Source organism: Acipenser ruthenus, chromosome 51 (genome assembly GCF_902713425.1).
Source record: "Acipenser ruthenus chromosome 51, fAciRut3.2 maternal haplotype, whole genome shotgun sequence".
Taxonomy (NCBI): Eukaryota; Metazoa; Chordata; class Actinopteri; order Acipenseriformes; family Acipenseridae; genus Acipenser; species Acipenser ruthenus.
This window is the reverse complement of record NC_081239.1, coordinates 6,269,258-6,288,885: the sequence shown is the minus strand read 5'-3', so window position 1 is coordinate 6,288,885 and position 19,628 is coordinate 6,269,258. Positions and strand designations below refer to the sequence as shown.

General features: G+C 40.2%; 1 protein-coding gene across 1 annotated transcript; it reads left to right on the top strand.

Annotated features, from left to right (window-relative positions):
- The first annotated feature begins 281 nt into the window (after positions 1-281).
- LOC131722764 (Fc receptor-like protein 2) lies at positions 282-19,017 on the top strand. Its single transcript, XM_059015847.1, has 4 exons — positions 282-832; positions 16,425-16,460; positions 17,532-17,825; positions 18,695-19,017. Exons 1-4 carry the CDS (start codon positions 802-804, stop codon positions 18,994-18,996), a joined length of 663 nt encoding a protein of 220 aa, XP_058871830.1. The 5' UTR covers positions 282-801; the 3' UTR covers positions 18,997-19,017.
- Positions 19,018-19,628: the final 611 nt, after the last annotated feature.

Sequence of the window (19,628 nt, the reverse complement as noted above, 5' to 3'; positions counted from 1 at the left end):
ATGGCAATTCTGTGTAGTTACATACGGTACACCATCACTTTGGTAAATGTTGCTTGTAGCATTATAAGCGCACGTTGTTATTGCCTTTGTGACAGGGTAGCATCACGGCCCAAGCTGTTACCGGCAGGAAGAGACCCAGAGACAGAAAGCTGCAGTTTAAGTGCTGGTGCGCACGCTTATTAACAAACACAGGAACAAAGAAAAAGACACGAGGGCCAAAACAAAAGGTTAAACAAAACAATCAGATGTAGTCTGGGCATTAGCCTTCACTACCATTTTGACCAACAATACAAAAAATCACTCACCCCAAAGCAAGGATTTCTCCATGTTTTTATATATGTGGCCACTCCCCAATTAGCATCAATTACCTAACTGGGGAATGACCACACCTGTGATTGCTGGAGGAAGAGATTTAACCCCATCCCTGCCAACCTTACATTCCCACACACAGAGCACAGAGCAGTGTGTGTACAGAAGTGTTTCAATCCCCTCATTTGAACAGTGGTTTCATCAGACCAGTTCTTGAGTAAAGTGTTTTTGTTTTCCAGCAGCCAGTTGGTTAATAGAAGTTTTAGCTTCTTGCATGTAAATGAAGTTGTTTGATGCTCAGTGTAAAAATAAATACTCCCCGAAATGAGATCACATGACTATGTTTTGTCAGACAACAGAATCAGACATATTAGGAATACGTTTGTGGTCATTTAATAAATAGGCGTAGTGGGAGGGACCTGTATGTTTACAACTTCAAAACTGTGAAGTGCCTACATTGAGCTCATCTTTTTGAAAGTGTCTCCAGACAGAATGCAGGCTTGTGAAGTCGCTGCACTGATATGTAAGTATTATTGCTGGTGCTTTATTAAACATGCTGCTGATTAACCATCTGGTTTGGGGACAGTTAGAGTGAAAGATTCTGGGTTTGAAGACTAGATCGTAATTTAAAATCTGTATTTTGAGGTGGTGTCTTGTTGAAATGTCATGGTAAAAGCAGAGTGTGCAAGCCAGGTAAATGAAATAGAGTATTGTAAAACATACTGCATGGTGAAGCAGGGAAGCACATGGTAAAGGACAGGGGAGCGAGGAACCTTTTTTTCATGGTAGTTTCATGGTAAAAGTGTAGTTAAGTGTAGAAAAAGCTAGTCAATGTATGATAAATCAAATGAAAGCAGGGGCATAATTTTAGAACAATTCTGCGCGGGAGGAGCAAAGTTGTGTCAACATTAAAAGTGGGTAAAGGCTTTAACACTAACCGAATTACTGTACTGCCAGCTTCCAATATAGTTAACGAAACATTTCAGTTGCAAACCGTCACTACTGCTACATTAAACAAATAGTGGTACAACATCATCTCTTTAAAATCGTTTTAGAGTAGCAGCTCGGGACATTAGACTACTCTTATTTCAGATCATTGAAAAAAAAGAAAAGAAAGTCCTATATTGCATGGGCTTTACAAAAATAGCCAGGGGTAAGAACGCAGTTTAACTCTTTAATTTAGAGCATCCATCCGAATACATCTCACCAGATTTGATATATACTTACAACCTCGAGTTAAGTTTGATACATTTCACCTGCTTTCCAAAAAGAATAACACTTTCAGCATGATTTTCAAAAGGGGCAAAACAAGAATGAGGTTGCAAAATGATTTTCAAAGCCTGATTAATGGAACCACATCACTTGATTTGTATTTTTAAAGTGTCAACAAGTGAATTCACGACTCGTTTCATCTAAACCCTTTGAAAGCCAGATACTTAGTGACCCAAATCAGCTTTAGAAATCACTTTCTAACCTAAGTCTTATTTTTCCCCTTTTGAAAATCATGCTTTTTGTATCAAATATAAACCAATGAACATGAACTGCTAAATAAGCACCACAATTCTGTGAATGTCGAAAGTATAAATCTGTAGCAAAGTTTTAAATAACATGTTTACCCCGATAATCATAATAAAATAAAACTGGGTGGCGTCTCGCTTTCATCAAGGCAAATGTGTGTCAACACCAGCCTGTAAGTCTAATGTTTTTGCCGAATATCAACATTTGCATATATACAAAAATACGTTAGAAAAATAAATTCATAGATTTTCATTTATAGCATTGCCTAATCATTTTTTCCCATATAAATGCATATTTAAACAATGTAACATTTTAAAACAGTAATTAGCATCATGAATGAATATAAGCAGGCAGTAATTGGTTCAGTTTACAATGAGATAACGTGTGTTTTGTCAGCATCGTTCTTATTCTTAAAATAAATTATAACAAAATTGCAATGCAAGCATTTGTAAAGCACGGCACTAATTTATAACAAGTGTGCCACCTTAAATATTATTTTCAGCCAATCCAAACCGAAAACGCACAGCACAGCTCTACACATGAGCCTAAATCTAGTTTCAAATCTATGGTACCTTTTCTTTAGAGCAGGTATAAATAATTGTAAGTGGGCATCAGCAATATTAATAGTTTCTTAAGTGAATCCCTCCTTGTTGTCTCGCTGTGTTTAATTTCTTCAGTTTTCCACCTGCTGTGATAAACATATCCGACATTTCCCTTTGACTCATGATATCAATAATATTATATTCTTATAGAAATAATAGGCTGCAGTGTAATTCTGTGTTGTTGATATAATCACTGGACAACGATGAACTATCAATAGAAAATGAATGAATGTCGTCTTGCAGCCGTGGCCGACTTCATTCCAAATCCGGGTTAGATTAGAAAATAACAATGTTTGAAAAATGCATTTTATTCATTTGTGAAGAAAACTTCAACCATCTTAATAGTTATTATATTGTGTGTCTGGGGGAGGGGGGCAGCTGCCCACCCTGCCCTATAGCAAATGACGCCCCTGAATGAAAGTATTGCACATGCATGATACAATATGGTAGAAGTATGGACAAACATGGAAGCGTGCTTAAAGATTAATACAAAAATGTGTGCAGAAGGATTGTAAGATAACTAAATTGATTTCAACCTACAATCAAATATAGGAACCTGGAAACTTGTAAATAGTGGTACAGAAAGTCCTCTCACAGTAATGTATGCTGATGCTGCTGAGGCCCTTTGAACTGGTCTGAACTGTAGCTACAGCAGCTCACTGACACTTCCTGTGAAAGTGTTAAAGCAAACTAATGCTTCACTTATTCAGGGTGTGCATTTCTTTTTTCTTTCTTTCTTTAACATATTTTTGGTAATGAGATGTTAAAAGAACATTAGCAGTTCTAAAGCTCTGGCCAAAAGTTTTGCATCACCCAGAATTTTAGAATTGAGACATAATACAAAATTTTAAAAAAACCTGCATGAACTTCATTTAGATATTTTATTTAACATCATGTAATAAAAGAAGCTACAAAATGAAATGGCAAAAGTCAGCTGGAGGCATGTAGTGTAGTATTCATGTTGAATTTCAAAATGTTACATTTTTCATTTTCTGTCAGTTTTTGGTTAAGAATATGTAATAATACAAAGCGTTGTGTAATTTAATATGCTAACTTCACATTATTCAGCAGGTTTCGTGTGACTTTATGAAGCAGAATCAGTTCATTCTATAGGGGGATGCAGAACTTTTAGCCAGAGCTGTAGGTGGTAAAATAAAAACTTTAAAGTTGCAATGGCAGTTCCCAGAAGGGAAAGGACCGTTTTCTACAATCAAAGTATTTTTTAAATGTCATTACCCAGTGATTGCAGGTCTCCTGTGTTCATAGCTTTCTGAAAGCTGAATGTAAAATCTGACTAAATTAGTTTTATAATATTGATTGTAAACATTTACCCTCCATAAACATTTATACAGAGTAAAAGATTGTGTTTGTTCTAGACTGCTGTGTATTTTTATTTCATTTTTCAAGTAGACAGCAGTTTTTTTGTTGTTTTTTTTCTTAATATATTATGGTTTTAGGTAAAACCGGGGTCATATTTTAAGTGACTCTGCAGTAGCAGCAGCAGTTGTTGATGCATAGTTCACCCCGTAGTCTCTGTAACTCGCTTTGGATAAAAGCATCTGCTAAATGACTAATTAATAATAATAATAATAATAATAATAATAATAATAATAATAATAATAATAATAATAAATAATAATAGCTGTTTTTTATGCAATAAGAAATCAGTTAGAATTATATTGTTAAAATCATTCTGAGGTTTATAGAAGGGGGATTATAGCAGGATCTTTGTGATCCTGCTATAATATACTAACCATTCCTGTACTGTATCAGTGAATCACCCACACACCCTATCACACTACTGTAGCATTCAGGACTGAGAGGATAAGGGGAACTGGTGATTCATTGAGATCATGCAATAATATACACTAACTATTCCTGTACTGTAAGTTGAATCCAAATCAATGTTTATGTCTTAATGAAACCCTGTACCTTAGAAAGGGTTTCTGACAGGCATCTGCCGTGTGGGTGCGTGCTAGGGTTGGCCATGCTCCAGCTCTGGAGCCCTGGAGCCAGCTCAGGGGCCTGGAGCCAGAGCGGAGAGTGACAGTTTCCTGAGCTGAGCTCCGGAGCCAGAGCAGAGCTGGAGCTGGGGATGCTGGAGCCGGAGCGGAGCGGAGCATGGAGCCAGAGCTGAGGTTCCGGAGCAGCTCCACTATTTCCTGCCTTTCACATTTAAAAGAAAAAATTCATCCTGAATTATTCTGTTCAAACATTTGTATGGACAAAATAAATGTTTATAAAATAACTAAATGTAAATACAGAAGTACTTTCATGTACATATAAGGAGTCATCCAGAATGATCAACTAGAATCATGTATTCCGGTATCTGAAGCCATTACTTTTTATAAAACCCTGTGCAGGCATATAGAGGGTCCTCATAATCACACAGTAAGAGGAAGGGAGTGAAAGATTATAGTGAAATGCAATCCAAAGCATACAAAGGAAGCTAGGATTGAATAATAAAATAAAAGCTTGGTGAAGATTGGTACAAAATCAAGGCAGTTATCCTGCTCACAATGTCATGTGTGACAGACACACTGTGAAATGAAATGTATATTATAGTAGTAATATAGTAAGACATACTGTACTGATTCAATCCATGTAACATATATTTATTATACTGCTGGAACAAACACGGTATATTCAAACGTTATCAAAGTCATTATGTGTAACACTATTAAAGTTGAAAAATATCCCAGAAGAAAGAAAGGCCTGACTTTACCCTCGTGATTTAACTACAAAACAAAGGATGCCATACAGTAGGTGCGGTTAAAAGAAAAGTGCATTTCAGGTAAAAACAAAGTAGACAACGCATCGTTTTTAATAATAATCCCTGCCATTGCAACTTCACATGCGTGTAGAGATCACTATTTGGCAGCTAGTGGTGCATGTGCAGTCTAATCTGGACTTGTTTTTCTTGACAGTCAGAAGTAAATGGGGGACCAGGAGTTGCTGTGTTGATCTTCTGTTTTTTATATTCCGTATATAGAAATCCCACACAGTGCTGTTTTTCTTGCTAATTTATAAACTGTTGCAGCTTCTGGCAACGTGGTAAATCGGTGCAAGGCACAGCAGCTTGTGATGCGTATTTCTCATTTCTGACTGACAGACATTTTTTCCCCTTCAGTTTTTTTTTTGGATATTAACACTCAATTATTATAGATATTTTTTCCTCATTGAAATGTATTTTACTGTACAGTTAATTGCATTGCATAATATTATTACACCAAGACTGAGAACATGACCATAAAAAAGGAGCATCAGCTACTTCATGAATTAATTACAATAAATGTGCATTTTACACAGTATTATTTACAATATACACACACAAAACCCACTCTTCATGTGCAGGGCAGGAGGGGTTAAACGGTTTCAAATACCATGGGGTTAGAGCTTGCTGTAGGATGTAGCAGCTGAGGAAGTGGTCAGTGGTTGGAAAAACATGCTCAGCGTGGGAGGGAGGAAGCACTGCTGTGTGGGTCCAGTCCTGTGGTCTGCTATCTTTTAATGTGTTGTTTTTCACAGGTCTGTGTCAATGCTTGTAAATTAAATTGACATGTTACAATTTCTGATACTGCTAGAAAATGTTCCTACTGTATTTATTGATTTAATTTGGTTATAATGAAAATAGAGCTTATGTTTTGGTTTTAGTCATGTACCACTCGACACACACCTCTATTGCAAAATAATATAGTAAATTCACCCTGATGGATCGTAACTAATAAACTAATAGATAATTGTGCTGCCAGTGTAACAGGCTGTGTTGTGTGATGCACTGCCATTATGGATTCTGACCCCTGCTGGCGAGATGAGGTTAAAAGCTCTATAAGCACATATGCAGAGAAGCCTGGCTCTTTTGCATAGGGGTTAAGATGCTCACCTGCGGTGTGTGTGGTCGACAGTGTGTGCCCAGCCTTCTCCCTGTTACGCTTATCTCACCCATTATTGAACTGAATTCACAACTCAAGTCTGCTTTCTTCTCTTCACTATAAACACTGGAATCAGTATGAATATTGTATGTATCAAAAAAGCTTTGAATGCGATTCAGTATCGCCACCAGTTGCTACTCAAGAATACTTTAAATGCAGATTAGAGTGCCTTTTTATTGTAACCATGGGGTGTTGTTTGGGGAGAAGGAGCAGGAGCTCCTCCCCAGTTAATTCAGCCAATCTATCCGTTAAACTCCTGTGACAATGACGGCTTGTGGTGACGTCAGGCCAGGAAGAGACACACAGTACTGCGTGGTATGAAGTGCTGATGTGCGTGTTCATTATTAAATCAATGAAATATACACAAAACCAAAACGCTGCATACAAAACAAAAAGGCACGATGGAAAAAAAACAGACAACTGAACAACAAGCAAACAAGTATCATTTTAAACCTTACTGGAGGGATGACACAGGCCCGGTTTTTCGGAAGGAACCGCATAACAGTCTTGCTTTTTGATTGGTCCATGTCTGTCACATGACGAGTGGAAAAGCATGCAGGTATTTTTAACATTGCGATCAGAGAGAGAGAGAGAGAGAGATCTGCTTTCCACAGCCTTTCAATTAAAATATAATGTGGTATTTTGCTGTACTAATATAACAAAAAATGGGTGATTATATGAATTATCATGTTATGCATGAATGTAACAATTGGCTTATATCTTTAATCGTTTGCGTGATATATTTTAATATCAAGTATATGTCTTCCACACTATTACAGTTTTGTTACAGGATTCATTAGTTCATCTCTAATGTAATCGCAGTTGTACATATAGACTGCCCATGTTTTTATTTATGTCCCAAATTCTGGGCCGCTTTGGTTTTTAGATAATGTGCCAAATTCTGAGCCTCTCTGATAACATCCCAATTTCTGGGCCACTCTGCTTTTTAGATAACGTCCCAAATTCTGCATTTTCGAATTCAGGCCAGTTTTTGAGATATTCTGCTTAGCTGACAGCCGAGTTTCTAAGTCATGCATGCACAGCTTACCATAAACTGGACCGTTAATTCATTTAAGAGTAACCCTTAGTACATGAATCAAAGTTAATATATTTTTTACTCTCCCAGAAAACATTTAGGAACATGGTATTCCAAAAAAAAAGACATCTCATTTGCTTATGTAATGTCCATCAATATATAGTGAGGCATAGGGGTTTATCAGAACTTCTGGGTTTAAGAGACCAGTGCCCTTCAACAACTTCAAATAAATCCTATTGCATTGTATTAGTCAACATTTTCCTTATCTATTCCTGATAGTTTATACTGTAGGTCAGGGGTTTTCAATCTATGTGGAGGTGTCAGCTTGAGTACCCCTTTACAATTTTTGCTCAACTGAATGGTACCTCAGTTACAATAAAATGGAGAATAATCTGATGACCCCCCCCCCCCCTTTATTTAACAAATTTGGGTCACAAACTGCTGGTTTAGGACCGAATAATAAACAGTAGGCTTAATTCTTAAAACTTTTAAAAAGACAAGTATTGGGTTAGGAGCACACCTATGTTTTTGTAACTTTGACGGCCTTTTTTAATTTTGACGGTAAAAGTGACGGCCTTTTGATACCCATCATACACTGCAATACCCAGCAAAGTTATACACTGATATTCTGATAGCACAGCAATTCAAATGAAGTAAGCAAGTGGTTGTGTTCCTCAAATACACAATAAAAACTGATATTTATAGGGTGTACAGTTATACAGCGATGCACTGATTTCAGCCATCTAAGGACAGGTACTGCATGGGAACCAAATACGCTAGACACTCAAGCTTCTCGATTCATTATCTGCATGTCCCACAGATACTCTGTAGCAATTTTCAGCCTGCTAGGACATTCACAGCTTGTTTGACACCCTCTTGTAGTTGCCCGTTTCTGCATATAAAGCAAAATGCTGTTTGTCAATCTCTTTTTTTTTCTTATAAATCAGTCTTTGCAGGAATCATTCCAAAAACACTGGGACCAGTTACGGACTACCAGTCTGACTTTACAGCCCTTTAAATTGTAGTACCAATTTGCAAGTTGCTAACTGGTTGTGTTCCTCAAATTTGCACTACAAAGTGATATTTTAAAGAATAGGGTTGTGGCAAAGTGGTAAGTGGTAGCAGGTGTATAGCAGGTGCAGTGCGGATACAGTAATTCCAAGAACACACAGACAACAAAGTACGGGTGAAAATGATTGATTTAATGGTGTATAATCCAATGGTCTGATGACCCGCCGGTAAATAATAAAGAGCTGGCAATACACAACAATGTGTATTGCACAGTAATGAAACAAAGGGTTGCAGTCCCGCAAATGAAAAAACACGGTACAAAACACACACAATTAGACACACACGATCACTGTTCCAAAGTGAGTGCTCTCAGTGCTTGTGGTGAAGTACTATATAATATGTGCTATTAGTGAAACAAGTGCTGATAACAACGTTTATTCGTGACGGTAGTGCAGTGATGATCCGATTTCGTGCTGGCTCTTGGCGACAGCTCTGGATTTATGTTTAGCCGTCTAGTGATTACAAACACAGACAATTACTAAACAGACAAAGAAACAAACAAAACACTCACAAACTCCTTTCGTTATTTATTTTGGGCAATCTCCCGGTCCTTCCAGTTTCCACGTAACAAAAACCCAAGCGAAGGAAAAGATTTACAATTTTCCAGCCCCTTTTATGCGATTATGCATGACCCCTTGGTAAACGATTACAGCTGACTCTATTGCCTGCAGCTGCTACCTCGTTTACCTTCCAGGTCAATACATTCTCACACTGGAGTCTCATCTTTTTCCAGGCTGATTGATTTCCCGACCCAGGGAATGAACTGTCAGGACAACCCGTCCAAAGCCTTTCCCTTTCGCTACTTTGTATCCTCACAGGTCGAGAGGGAGATTTACAACCAGAACTCATTATATTTCCGTCACAAGGGTATATAGTGCTGTTTGTCGCCTCCTCTCACTTTTGGTGCAAAACTATGCTCCGATACACTCAAGCTGATACTGTAATCACAAAACACTTGGAATAGACTTAAATCGGTGCTTCTGTTGCATAAATACACGACAAAATGCGCACGTTTCAGGTCTTATATATAATGGACATTTCTTGTATGTATTTTGCTATAGGAAATCGCGGTCGGGGGGTGGGGGGGTTCCTCCTGTCGAACACATGAGTCCACAAATCCTGGGCCAACAAACTCTTTAGTACTCTCTTTAGTACTCTCTTTATACTCTCTTTAGTCTTAGCTAAAGAAAATGTGTTCCTTCGAGTTCATATGACCCACGACCGCCATTTGCCGAGCCTTACCCCAATGGTGTTTTTAGAATGGGATTTTCCATAGGGAGGGGGGTGGTCTCTTATCGTACCCATATCTCCATGACCCCTGGGCCAAAGAACTCAGGAGGGCACTCGTTCCATGCACAAGAGTCTTAGCTAAAGAAAAACATCGGCCACGGGTTCATATGCCATCTCACGTTCTGGGGGTCCTCGAGACTTGAAAATCGGTACGGGGGTCCACCTCGGGGCCCCTGTCAATCCCTCCAAGTGACGTGACCCCAGCTGGAAATGACCCCATATTAGACTTTTTTTTGCCAACCTGGAGCTCAAAAGCATGTAAAATGTAGCATTTGAAAACTGGTGGCTCGTTGTGAAAGAGGGCCCCCAGACATGACACTAGGAAGTTCAACCCGGTTTCTAGGCCCCGGGGTCATGGAGATATGACCCCAAAAAGGGTCATTTTTTGACATTTTTGACGGGGTGTATCTCGGGTTCTGTGGGGGTTAGGAACTTGATTTTTTTTTTCCTGCACAAGGAGTCACTGTTCTCATGGTTCAGATGACAGTGAATTTTTTTGTCATGGCTCGGGTTTTTGGGTGAACCACAGCGCCGTTTTAGGGGGGTGGTTTGGGGGGCTCCCCTGAGTCTATATCACTTTGAATGATGGTTCTACGTGCTTGGGTTTGAAAGATATGCCTGAAAATGTGTTTTTCAACCCTGCCATAGACATGAATGAGGCTGAACACCCTGAACGCCCTGAAAATATTTTTTGCAAAAATTGCTAAGAAACTGGGTGTGTTACATTCAGGCTGGTCTACAACCCTTTGAATGGTGGTTGTAGGTGCTCTGATTCGAGAAATATGACTGAAAATGTGTTTTTTAACACTGCCATAGACATGAATGGGGCTGGACACCCGAAAATATATTTTGCAAAGAATTGCTACAGTGGGTGTATGCGTGCACGGGTTGCATGGTGGTGTGTGCGTGCAGGGGTTGCATGGTGGTGTGTGCGTGCAGGGGTTGCATGGTTCTGTGTGCGTGCAGGGGTTGCATGGTGGTGTATGCGTGCAGGAGTTGCATGGTGGTGTGTGCGTGCAGGGGTTGCATGGTGGTGTGTGTGTGCAGGAGTTGCTTGGTGGTATGTACGTGCAGGGGTTGCATGGTGGTGTATGCATGCAGGAGTTGCATGGTGGTGTGTGCGTGCAGGGATTGTATGGTGGTGTGTGTGTGTGTGCAGGGGTTGCATGATAGTGTGTGCGGTCAAGGGCTGCATGGTGGTATATACGTGCAGGGGTTGCATGGTGGTGTGTGCATGCAGGGGTTGCATGGCGGTGTGTGCGTGCAGGGGTTGCATGGTGGTGTGTGCATGCAGGGGTTGCATGGTGGTGTGTGCATGCAGGGGTTGCATGGTGGTGTGTGCGTGCAGGGGTTGCACGGTGGTGTGTGCGTGCAGGGGTTGCATGGTGGTGTGTAGCGTGCAAGAGCTGCATGGTTCTGTGTGCGTGTAGGGGTTGCATGGTGGGTGTATACATGTAGGGGTTGCATGGTGTTGTGTGTGTGCAGGGATTGCATGGTGATGTGTGCGCGCAGGGGTTGCATGGTGGTGTGCATGCAGGAGTTGCATGGTGGTGTGTGCGTGCAGGGGTTGCATGGTGGTGTGTGCGTGCAGGGGTTGCATGGTGGTGTGTGCGTGCAGGGGTCGCATGTTGGGTGTACACATGTAGGGGTTGCATGGTGGTGTGTGCGTGCTTGGGTTGCGTGTGGAGGGGAATTGGAGTGCAGGTTTGGCGCAAAAGAGGGGGCGGGAGGCGAGGGCATATAAGGGGGTGCAGGGAAAAGACTGGGAAGGGTAGACCTACCCTTCCCAGTCTGTGACCTACAGCACACTCTACACTCTCATAAACACGTAGGCTTCCGTACGACTACCTACAGCACACTCTACAAACACTCTCATAAACACGCAGGCTTCCGTACGACTACCTACAGCACACTCTACAAACACTCTCATAAACACGCAGGCTTCCGTACGACTACCTACAGCACACTCTACAAACACTCTCATAAACACGCAGGCTTCCATACGACTACCTACAGCACACTCTACAAACACTCTCATAAACACGCAGGCTTCCGTACGACTACCTACAGCACACTCTACAAACACTCTCATAAACACGCAGGCTTCCGTACGACTACCTACAGCACACTCTACAAACACTCTCATAAACACGCAGGCTTCCGTACGACTACCTACAGCACACTCTACAAACACTCTCATAAACACGCAGGCTTCCGTACGACTACCTACAGCACACTCTACAAACACTCTCATAAACACGCAGGCTTCCTTATGGCTACCCACAGTACACGTGCACACAGGAGTCACAGCACAGTGCATACAGTAACGGTGTTGAGCAGCGTCTGTTGTGTTGGAAATCAGTTTCAAATGCCTTTAGTATTAAGTTGTAATCTAGAGTTACTTCAAACCTTGTAGATACATTCAATCAATGTTTAAATGGATTCTGATGGTCGTGGTTGTCACATGCACTGAAATATCATCAGTTCAGTTAACGTCTTATCTTGTTTCAATTGCTTATCAAGTATAATTGTTTGTATTTTTAATCTTAGCAAAGAGAGCTGCGGTTGGTCTTCTCTGTAACACAGAGCGCTGCAGTTGGTCTTCTCTGTAACACAGCGCTGCAGTTGGTCTTCTCTGTAACACAGAGCGCTGCAGTTGGATGTGAAGTCGACACTCATAACACGCAAAAAGAAACAACACATAAAAATGATTACATTTATTAAGGCTCACAAAAGTAACAATACTATTAAGAGATAGAAATCATGGAACCAGAATTATAAATATAGACACAAGCAGGAGTAACACATTTAAACACACATTCTCATAAGCACGCAGGCTCCCGTATGGTTACATTCACGCAGGATTCACACACAGTACATACAGTGACTGTGTTAAGCAGCGTCGTTGTGTGGGTTGCAATGAAGACTGCATTTTTGTTTCAAGTTTAGTTCGGAAGCAGTTTCAATTGCCTTTAATATTAAGTTGTAATCTAGAGTTACTTCACAAAGTGTAAATCAATTCCATCAATGTTTAAATCGTTTCTGACGTTCATAGTTGTTGTTTTCAAATGCACACAGTATCATCAGATCAGTTAACGTCTTATCTTGTTTCAGTTGTTCATCAAAGTATAATTGTATATTTAATTTTAGCAAACTGTTACATTGTGTTAAACGTTTTTACTTCTGGTCTGCATGTAGATATTTCTTATTAAACATAGTATTTTACTTGAATCTTAACATTTTTAAAACGTAATACTTATTCTGGAGATGTGTTCGTTGTTAAACAAATGTTGGGATGCAGTTGGTCTTCGGAGTTGCAGGATGCAGCGGCGACGAGTCTTCTTGGAAGCACAGTGTTGCAGTTGGATGTAGAATCAACATTACAAGGCTGAGTTTACTTCAGGAACAAGAGAGCGAGTTCTTGCTTTAAATACAGTGCTCAAAGTGAGTTACTCTAGTGAATCCATCACCTGTGGCTCAACACAGGAAGTGTATCCCTGACCGAAATCAGTCCTTTCATTGGCTTGCAGAGTTTGAATGACACTTCCTTTTACTCAAGCAATGTGCGTAACTCCGCCATCCCCAGAGATAACATAAGAGTTTTACAATAAAACTTTACTTTGTTATATTGATCATAGAAGGATACACATTTCTGTTTCATTATCCTTACTAAATTACCGTTACAAGCATGTTAAACACGTTGTATAAAAATTAAAGGAAAAAAATATATGAATGATTTTCACTTTAAACTTCATTAAAACACAATAAAAATGTCAATGTTATTGAGAAAACAACTTTTAAACTTGCGTCCGCAAGATTAGTAATTAAAATGATTCTAAAACCAATGTAATCATTGAAATTGTTACTCATTAATCACACTACATTTGAATATAGTATTAATTATATCACGGAGGGAGTCATGTCACCTCGTATCCACCAGGTGTCACCCTTCTAACGCTCTGCAGGAAGAAAGTTGCATATTGGTTTTCCAGACATACATTCTTAATTAGCCAGCCAGCAGTCAATTTGTTTTGGCAATTTTTGTCAAAAATTGGCTTTTTTGTGCAGGTAGTTCACTTTTAGTTCTCAAATAAGCAATATGGACAGTTTTCAAAACAATTTTTGCTTTAATTTTAAAAAATACACACTGTTTATTGCTGTTATGAAAATGGAAATATATTATATCAATAGAACTTAAATAACAAAATAACAACAATGTGTTTACAATTGTAGCATTAAAACAATATAAATCACTACATAACATAATGGCAGCATTATAATAAGGTAAAGTAATTGTGCAGTCATATCACTTTTTAGAAATTATTTTTTGTGTTATAGATTTCAAAGCAGATGCCCTTCAAACTTTCATCAATGCTCATGTCTTTATCTAGCACATATACACCAGAAAACTAGCATTTCCATCACGTCATATAAAGTATGTTCCACAGTTTCAGGTAGGACTGTGTATCGCTGTTATGTGCATTATTATGTGTGAAGTGTAGGTACTTCATCAGCAGAATAAATCTGTCGTTTTGACCAGTACCAATCCTGACAGGTTTCCTTACAACCCCTTGTAACACGAACAAAGAAATAAACACCCTCCTCTCATTCTCCGTAGCAGGCGTCCATGTATTACTCTCAGCTGTGCTTATCTATGGATGGGCCCGTCTGTCAAGCACATTTCTCAGGGACTGCTGCCATCTGCCAGTGAAAAACAGAACTGCAGACTATAACAGCATATATTTAGGCTTCGAGTTTTCAATGTTTTTTCATTTTATTTTTCGGTGATTATTTTTTTAGCTATTTTCGAGTTTTATGTTAATCGTTTTTTTCAGAGCTTTTATTTTTGATATACTGTATGAAATTAATGTTTTCAGTTACTTTCCAAAATGCTTGATCATTTTTTTTCTGTCAAAATATAGTAACTGGACAGCACTTCCACTTCCACCATGAAATCCTTCTGCTCATGGCACATTCTTCTGGGGTTCTTGTGTGTAGTCAATGTTTTACATTTCACCACAATTTACAATTCTGTTTTAAATCCTCAGTATCTTATCTGTAATACAGCTTTAAATCCTCCGAACAAGCCACTATTCCTGATTGTAATCTTGTTTTAAATCTCGCAAGCAGAGTCTCCAATAGAAATGTAGGAATGTGCTGTCACTCAGTAGTTGGGTCAGGTTTAAAGTATTCAGAACGAATCAATGATAGATACAAGGCAGGAAGGAGGGACATTGCCCAGCAGCACTGGGATTTTTTTTTTGTAGTGGTAGTAGTTGGTTTTATTTTTTAATGGGAAAGGGGTGAAGTCAACATGAATTGATTAACCATTTCCACTGTTTTTCTGGTGTACACCAATTTCAATTTTTTTGTATCAATCGGGGGGTGTTTTTTCAGTTTTTATCGGTTAAAAGTGAAAATCAGAAGCCCTGCGTATATTCTGCCTATTGATTTAGTGTAGCGTGTCAAAAATGCACAGAGAACTCCCTGCACGGTATTCTCACGGGAGTGACACATTTGGACTCGCTTGCGCTCCACATGTAAATCACAGGATAAGCAGCTGGGTGGTTAAAAGATAAGAATCAGCTGTGTTTGTTTCTATAGCACTAGCAGGTCAGCACAGCAGGTCCATTCCTCAAGATGTAAATCTTTACAACCCTGTTACCACTATCCAGTCCTTTGAAGAATATCAATCAAGAATGTTTTGGGTAAAGGTTTGGATTGAGGGAAAGACACACTTAATTAACATCACAGCATCTCAAGTCTCAGATTTAAGAATGGAAATGTCATTTTACGAAGTATATTGAATCTTACCTACGACTTTATCTCGCAGTCGCAGTTACCTGTTTCTGCCACTTGGGATCTACCTTCTCCCAAAAGTGAAATGTTCCAGTCGTGAGCAAGGTTCTTACAGATTTTGATAATCAGTACCTTATCAGATATCAGACTCTCTATACACTCGGAGTGGGGGGCCATCTCTCCGCCAGGACCACCAGAGGTTTCCTCCCACAAGGGGGAAGGGGGGAGGGGGTTCCTCTCCGCTGAGTCCATTACCCTCTAAACCCCAGAGCGCCCGTGTTTTTTTTTTTTTCAGGAGCTGCAATAATCATTTTCGCATCAGCATACTCAAATCACACTTTCGTATACACAGATGGGGTTCACTTATGACCTGGAAGTGGAAATGACGCATGTTCACATTTTAAAGATGGATGTTCGTTAGAGACGAAACGTTTTTTTTTTTCTGTGGAGAAATTCATTTTGATGAAGAAAGCGATCCTGAGTTATTCTCGTCTGTCTCAGAAATATCGCTGGTATACAAAATTTAAATCCCAAAAGAAATCTGTGCAATGCACAGTTTATAAGTAATTGAATGATATGCTAAAACATATGCTCCTGTTCTGTAAATTATTATATACACCAGCACCAAGTGGTGCACAACAGTGTGTTACTAACAAAACAAGAGAAGGAAACCTGATCAAAAGTGTGCGATCACTAGATGGCGCTGTCTCTTACTTCTCCCTGTGTTAGCACATGTTACATGTATGTATGGCAGCACCTATAACTGATGAGCATGGTATAACAATGGTAAAAGCATTGGAAACAGCAACATGACTGTGGTGCTTTTATAAGGGTCTAGTCCCTGACTGTCTCTCTTGTGTTTTTCAGTGCTGACTGTAGTGAGCTGCTCCAGACAGTATGAAGGTAAGAGAACAGCTTACAATGTGAACACAGTTTAAAAACAGGATTTACAATTCATGGTTGAAAAGCATGAAGCTGGTTTGAGAAATGACACTTTTCATGTTAGGTGTGTGTTGAAAATAGGCTGTGGCAATGCAGTCACAAAGTGAAGAGACTGGTAAAGATTCTTATCCTGAACACATTTTTAAAATCTGCTTTCCTTTTCTTCTGTCCAATATAACAATTTAACTTGGTTAAATAAAAAAAAAAAAATGAATGACTCCAGCAAACACTGGCCATTACAGTGCCATAGTGTGCTCCACCTAGAGGCTGTGTGTGGTATTGCTGGAACGCTTTGATGAGAATATTACATTGGCTGACTGCTGACCAATTCAACTACATAAGTGCTTCTTGATGAATACATCCATTTGAAACAACACAGTAATGAATGTAACTCAGTTTAAATGAGAGAGAACAATTGTTAGGGTTTCCAGTGACCAGACAGGCAGTGATTTTCTCATGTTATTTTGTAGAAGAGCTTCTATTGTTTCTAGTCTCTTAGACTTCAGTTTGGAACATGCAGATATTTCAAACACGACAGATAATGTTTCTGCTGCTTCCTGTACTTCATGTGTTGTGGTTGAACTCACATTAATGTAAAAAACAGGGGTGGAGCCAAACATCCCATCACAATAAAAGAGAGACGTGTAATAATGTCAGTAAAGGTAATAAGAAGATGGGTTAAAAGCGCAGGTTAGTATTCATTTGTTGTCTGCTTCAGTCAGAAATGACAGTAATGTACATTGAAATCTGGATGGACCGTGGTCTGTCATATTAGATATTTAAAAATGAATCCCTCTCACAGAGGAGTGAGTGCAGTGCTGCCCCCTGGTGGTGGCTTCATTACCGAGTCACTTACATGAATATTTCATATATTTACAGAATGTAATCAGCATTTCTAACAATTTTTTTATACATTTATCAGTAATTTCACCATTCTGATGAAATGTCACATGCTGCACACTAACAGTATCTCTCTCTCTCTCTCTCTCTGCAATAGAGATCCTAATTCTCTCATCTTCTCTGTTTCTACAGAGCTGCCTCAGACTACACTCACCCTGGAGCCTCCATTCCCAGAGATATTCACCGGGGAGACAGTCACTCTGAGGTGTGGGGTTGAGGGGGGTTCTGCTGGCTGGAAATATCTCTGGTACAAAGACAGTGAGGACACTCCAGTGCTCCAGACTGCTGGCCGCAGTATAACTGGTGACAGCTACACAATCACTGCAGCTGCTGTATCTGACCAGGGCCAGTACTGCTGTCGAGGACAAAGAGGAGATCCACCACTCTACTCACAGCTCAGTGATAAAGTGACAGTAACTGTGTCTGGTGAGTTTATTAACACAGTGATCCTGTTACACTGGCTGTGTCTGGTGAGTTTATTAACATAGCGATCCTGTGACACTGGCAGGGTCTGGTGAGTTTATTAACACAGCGATCTTGTTACAATGACTGTGTCTGGTGAGTTTATTAACACAGTGAGCCTGTTACACTGGCTGTGTCTGGTGAGTTTATTAACACAGTGATCCTGTTACACTGACTGTGTCTGGTGAGTTTATTAACACAGTGAGCCTGTTACACTGACTGTGTCTGGTGAGTTTATTAACACAGCGATCCTGTTACACTGACTGTGTCTGGTGAGTTTATTAACACAGCGATCCTGTTACACTGACTGTGTCTGGTGAGTTTATTAACTCAGCTGCTACTGTAAACTGGACTAATTGCTGCCCCACTGATCATAGACCTCCACTTTATATGTTTGTTTTCAACGCCATAATCATATTCAGAGAGATTCCTCATGAATTCCTTTCACTTAAAAACACACGTAGAGCCTGCAATGGGTCACACTGCTGCTATTCCTACTGTATCACAAGTAGAGTCTGCAATGGGTCACACTGCTGCTATTCCTACTGTATCACAAGTAGAGCCTGCAATGGGTCACACTGCTTCTATTCCTACTGTATCACAAGTAGAGCCTGCAATGGATCACACTGCTGCTATTCCTACTGTATCACAAGTAGAGCCTTCAATGGGTCACACTGCTGCTATTCCTACTGTATCACAAGTAGAGCCTGCAATGGGTCACACTGCTTCTATTCCTACTGTATCACTGCAGAGATGCTGCTGGGGGGCTGGAATCTCTCTCCTAACTGATTGTAGGGGAATGTGTCCTGATCCTATCCTGTTCTCTGTTTCAGAGGGTCATCCTCAGGCTGTCCTGACCCTGCAGCCTGCCTGGTCACAGATATTCACAGGAGAGACAGTCACCCTGAGCTGTGAGGTGGAGGGGGACTCTGCTGGCTGGAGGTTTAAACAGTACAGAGATGGACGTGAAGAGGCAGGGTGCAGTGATCAATACAGCAGGAGATATGGGGACAGCTGCACAATCAGTACAGCTCAGTATCACCACAGTGGAGTGTACTGGTGTGAGTCTGCATCAGGACAGGAGCGCAGTAATACTGTCACCTTAACTGTGTCCAGTAAGTCATTTACATTATAGATAATATTCAGACCCTGTTGAATAGTCCTGCACTCGGATTGGTTGAGAGGGTATTGTAAGCTACTGATCGGCTTGTTGATTTGAGTAAAGCTGTCTCTGGATCTCCAGACAGTATGAATTGTCGCAGTTTTCAGATTGCAGCTGGGAAAATGGGCATAAGTAGGTTTCAAATGATTTAATAGCAAACCTAAGACACCTTCCCACCAACCCCCTACCCCCCCACCACACACACACATGCACACACACACACTCACACACACACACACACACATACAAACATACACATACACACACACACACACACAGACACACATACACACACTCACACACAGATACACACAGGTACACCCCGCACCCCCACCACACACACATATACACACACACATACACACACACACAGATACACACACACACACGCTGATACACCCCCCCTCACACACACACACATACACACATACACACACACACACACACATACATACACACATACACACACACACAGATACACACACACACACACAGATACACCCCCCCCTCACACACACACACATACACACATACACATATGCACACACACCCCAGCCCTGGCTCTTGAGAGCTGGATTGTCTTTTTTTCTGCAGTTCTCCAGATC

What these genes read in the sequence shown, in the direction of transcription:
- LOC131722764 (XM_059015847.1), top strand. Translation starts at nt 802, where the DNA reads ATGCAGGCTTGTGAAGTCGCTGCACTGATAT. An exon ending in TGAAGTCGCTGCACTGATAT is followed by an intron (nt 833 to 16,424) that starts GTAAGTATTATT and finishes TGTGTTTTTCAG; the next exon opens with TGCTGACTGTAGTGAGCTGC. An exon ending in AGTGACAGTAACTGTGTCTG is followed by an intron (nt 17,826 to 18,694) that starts GTGAGTTTATTA and finishes TCTCTGTTTCAG; the next exon opens with AGGGTCATCCTCAGGCTGTC.